Source organism: Aplysia californica, unplaced genomic scaffold (assembly GCF_000002075.1).
Source record: "Aplysia californica isolate F4 #8 unplaced genomic scaffold, AplCal3.0 scaffold00353, whole genome shotgun sequence".
Classification (NCBI taxonomy): Eukaryota; Metazoa; Mollusca; class Gastropoda; order Aplysiida; family Aplysiidae; genus Aplysia; species Aplysia californica.
In genome coordinates, this window is record NW_004797623.1 from 774,362 (window position 1) to 777,226 (window position 2,865).

Below are 2,865 nucleotides of genomic sequence, written 5' to 3' on the forward strand. Positions count from 1 at the left end.
GGGGGGGTAATTCACAAAAATTCTCTATGTAGAAGCTCCCAACTTAAAGTCAATTTGGCAAAATCATAAGATGCAATACCTCCCAAAACCATCATACATAATTGTTCTATTTTTAAAGGAAAGAAATGTTTCCAGTTCTGCAGCAACAGACACGGTGTGCTCACAGTTGCAATATTGACTGTGTTTGTAATTCTGACTACGACCATGAGTGCATATGCCGCTGACAGTTTTGATACACTATCAAAGAATATTTCATGTGGCCTGCCTGTAAGGTGCTGTTTGATTGAGGGTACAGACAAATTGCGTGATTTTTCTTTCAGAAACCTGGAGTTTTTTTCTTGTCCGTTCCTATAAGCGCTCAGAGTCTGTGTACTTTATTCGGGGTTGAGCGCTATATAAATGTCATTTATTACTATCATTATTATTATTATTTTCTAAGCTGGTTTCTGGTGAGGCCACATCCTCATTGCAGACGTCTTTTTTATTTTAGCAAAGCCCAACCCTTTTTCGTTTTTTCGTCTCTCCCTTCTTGAGTTCTTCACAGAATATGAGGCGTCTTGGTAAAATAGGTACCCAACAGTTAAATGCTAACACATGAACAATTATTGTTATTCGAGTGCTGTTTTACATTTCTATGCTCAAAATTGTTATAAACAGAAACATCATCATCTGTGGCAAAGTTTGAGATGAGATCGTGTTCGTGAGGTCTTAAAAATCGTGTTTTCATTGGGGAATTGTTGGAAGAGGCAGGAAGAAAAAAATAAAAAGAAAGTCAAGCTCAATTTTGATTTAGTAAGGACAATTGTGATTGGGTTTGTTTTAGGTTAAAAAAAATAATTTTTTGAACCAAAAAAACAAAGGAGGGGGGAAGGTTGATTTTACATTCATTCACCAGTTTCTTGACGTAGTCAATTTTATCTTATTTTATTTTTATGTAGTCAAAAGACGTCTGGTATTCAGTTGGAACACATCAATGACTGACTCCTTATTAAGCAACAAATAAATACATAGCTGTTTGGATTGTACGATTAGCAACAAGTCACTAGGTTTTGCTTGCCTTTTCAAGGTGTGGTAAGGAGTAAATGTTACTATTATAAGTCTGATTTCCCTGAAAATCGAGCAGCTCAATGAAATACTGACTAATTTGATATTTGCAGTGCAAGCAGCTGATCACCAAATATGGCCATCTTATGTTCGAGATTGTCATCGCTGAACTGGTAAGTTGTCGTTGCCACGCAGTAAAGCCTCATTAATCCTATCAATCTCATAGTAAGCACCATTAGAAAAACTTGCATATTAATAGATAGAAAAAAATACAGACAGACAAGTGGCAGTCAAGCAGATAGATAGATAGATAGATAGATAGATAGATAGATAGATAGATAGATAGATAGATAGATAGATAGATAGATAGATAGATAGATAGATAGATAGATAGATGGAAGGGTGGATGGATGGATGGATGGATGGATGGATGGATGGATGGATGGATGGATGGATGGATGGATGGATGGATGAATGGATGGATGGATGGATGAATGTGCGGATGAACGGATAGATAGATGGATAGAGTTGTTGTTTTTTAATGAGTGCCCAGTTTGTAGACCCTTGATCTATTGCTTCTGTTCGAGCTATTTGAGCAGCCAATGCGTTTAGCTACACCTGTATCTAAGTTCTTGGCACATCATCAGACACGGACGTTCGCCGGAGACCATTCTGTGAGTCCAGGACTCAACTTCGCTGGTTGTAAGAATGCCTGGTTTTGACATCCCAAGGCAGTAGTCTATTCTTAGCTGTCATTGGGACTGTGCTAAGTTGGTGCACCAAAATTAGCGCACAAAGAGACTGTGAAAATGTCCCTGAAGTGCTTTAACGTTAAGCCCTGACCTCTTGAGGCTACCGCCGTGCACCTCTGCAATAGCTCCTGAGCGATATAATATTAATTATTATTACTGACATTCATGTGAGCTTCAGAATCACTTTCTAGATCCCACTCAAGGCAATCCTTGTCATTACCAGCGTCCTATTCAGAAAGATCTTCAAAATAGTGAATAAAGCCTCGTGTAATAAACGCTGTTTTCCATACGCGTTCTGTCTGAGGCGGACAGGGATGGCGAAGGGGTCTCGATCACAGGACGTGTTCCGGTGGTTTGACATACGGGCAATTTTACGCGTAAGCCGGTGTACCTCTCTGTGGCAAGGGCTCAAAAGGTTAATCACACTGACCTAAAATATATCTTTTTAGGTCAGTGGTTTATCCCTCAACATAGGAGAGCCTAGCTCCTGACAGACTCACCTAGAGAGCACACTTTTGATTGAAATCCATGTGTCGTTCCGCAGGACGAGGAATTTATCTGCGAAACTGTCCAAATGTGTCCCGAGACAGGAAAGGGCCGCAAACCGTCCCCCTTCGTCACGAAGGCTGAAGAAGTTTTGGAATCCTTGAGGACTCAGTGGAACGACGTGAAGTTTCAAATACCCAAGAAGAAGGCCAACCTACGTAATCTGGAATGTAGCTCATGTGAATTCTTCGTGAGTGAGTTTATCAGGATGCTGCATGATCCTCAAACCCAGGTAAGTGGGTGGTTGGCGGATGCTCTGATCTGGATTGCTTCCTTTTTCCCGATCAAGGATCAATCATTATCTCTCCTCCTTCTTTCTTGGTATTTGTTACTCTCTTGAAACAACTCTAATCTTCGACGCTTGTACGACCTTACAAAGTTCAAGTGCTGGAAAACTCTTACACCGTACTGGACACTTCAAAAAGAACATTCTTTTTGTATGGCTTTTTATTGGAAAAGGAGGGGGGGCTGTTTAGGTAGGGGGAGATTAAGTTAGTATGGGCCCTATTGTTCAGCCATTTTT

General features: G+C 40.3%; 1 protein-coding gene across 1 annotated transcript in view; it reads left to right on the plus strand.

Moving 5' to 3' along the window:
* LOC101847973 (prosaposin) overlaps positions 1–2,865 on the plus strand; it is a gene marked incomplete at its 3' end in the record, with an annotated part of 27,259 nt that overhangs the window by 6,308 nt on the left and 18,086 nt on the right. Inside the window, 2 exon segments of the mRNA XM_013085188.1 lie at positions 1,158–1,217; positions 2,341–2,574. Of these exon segments, the coding sequence (XP_012940642.1) occupies positions 1,158–1,217; positions 2,341–2,574 (294 nt within the window).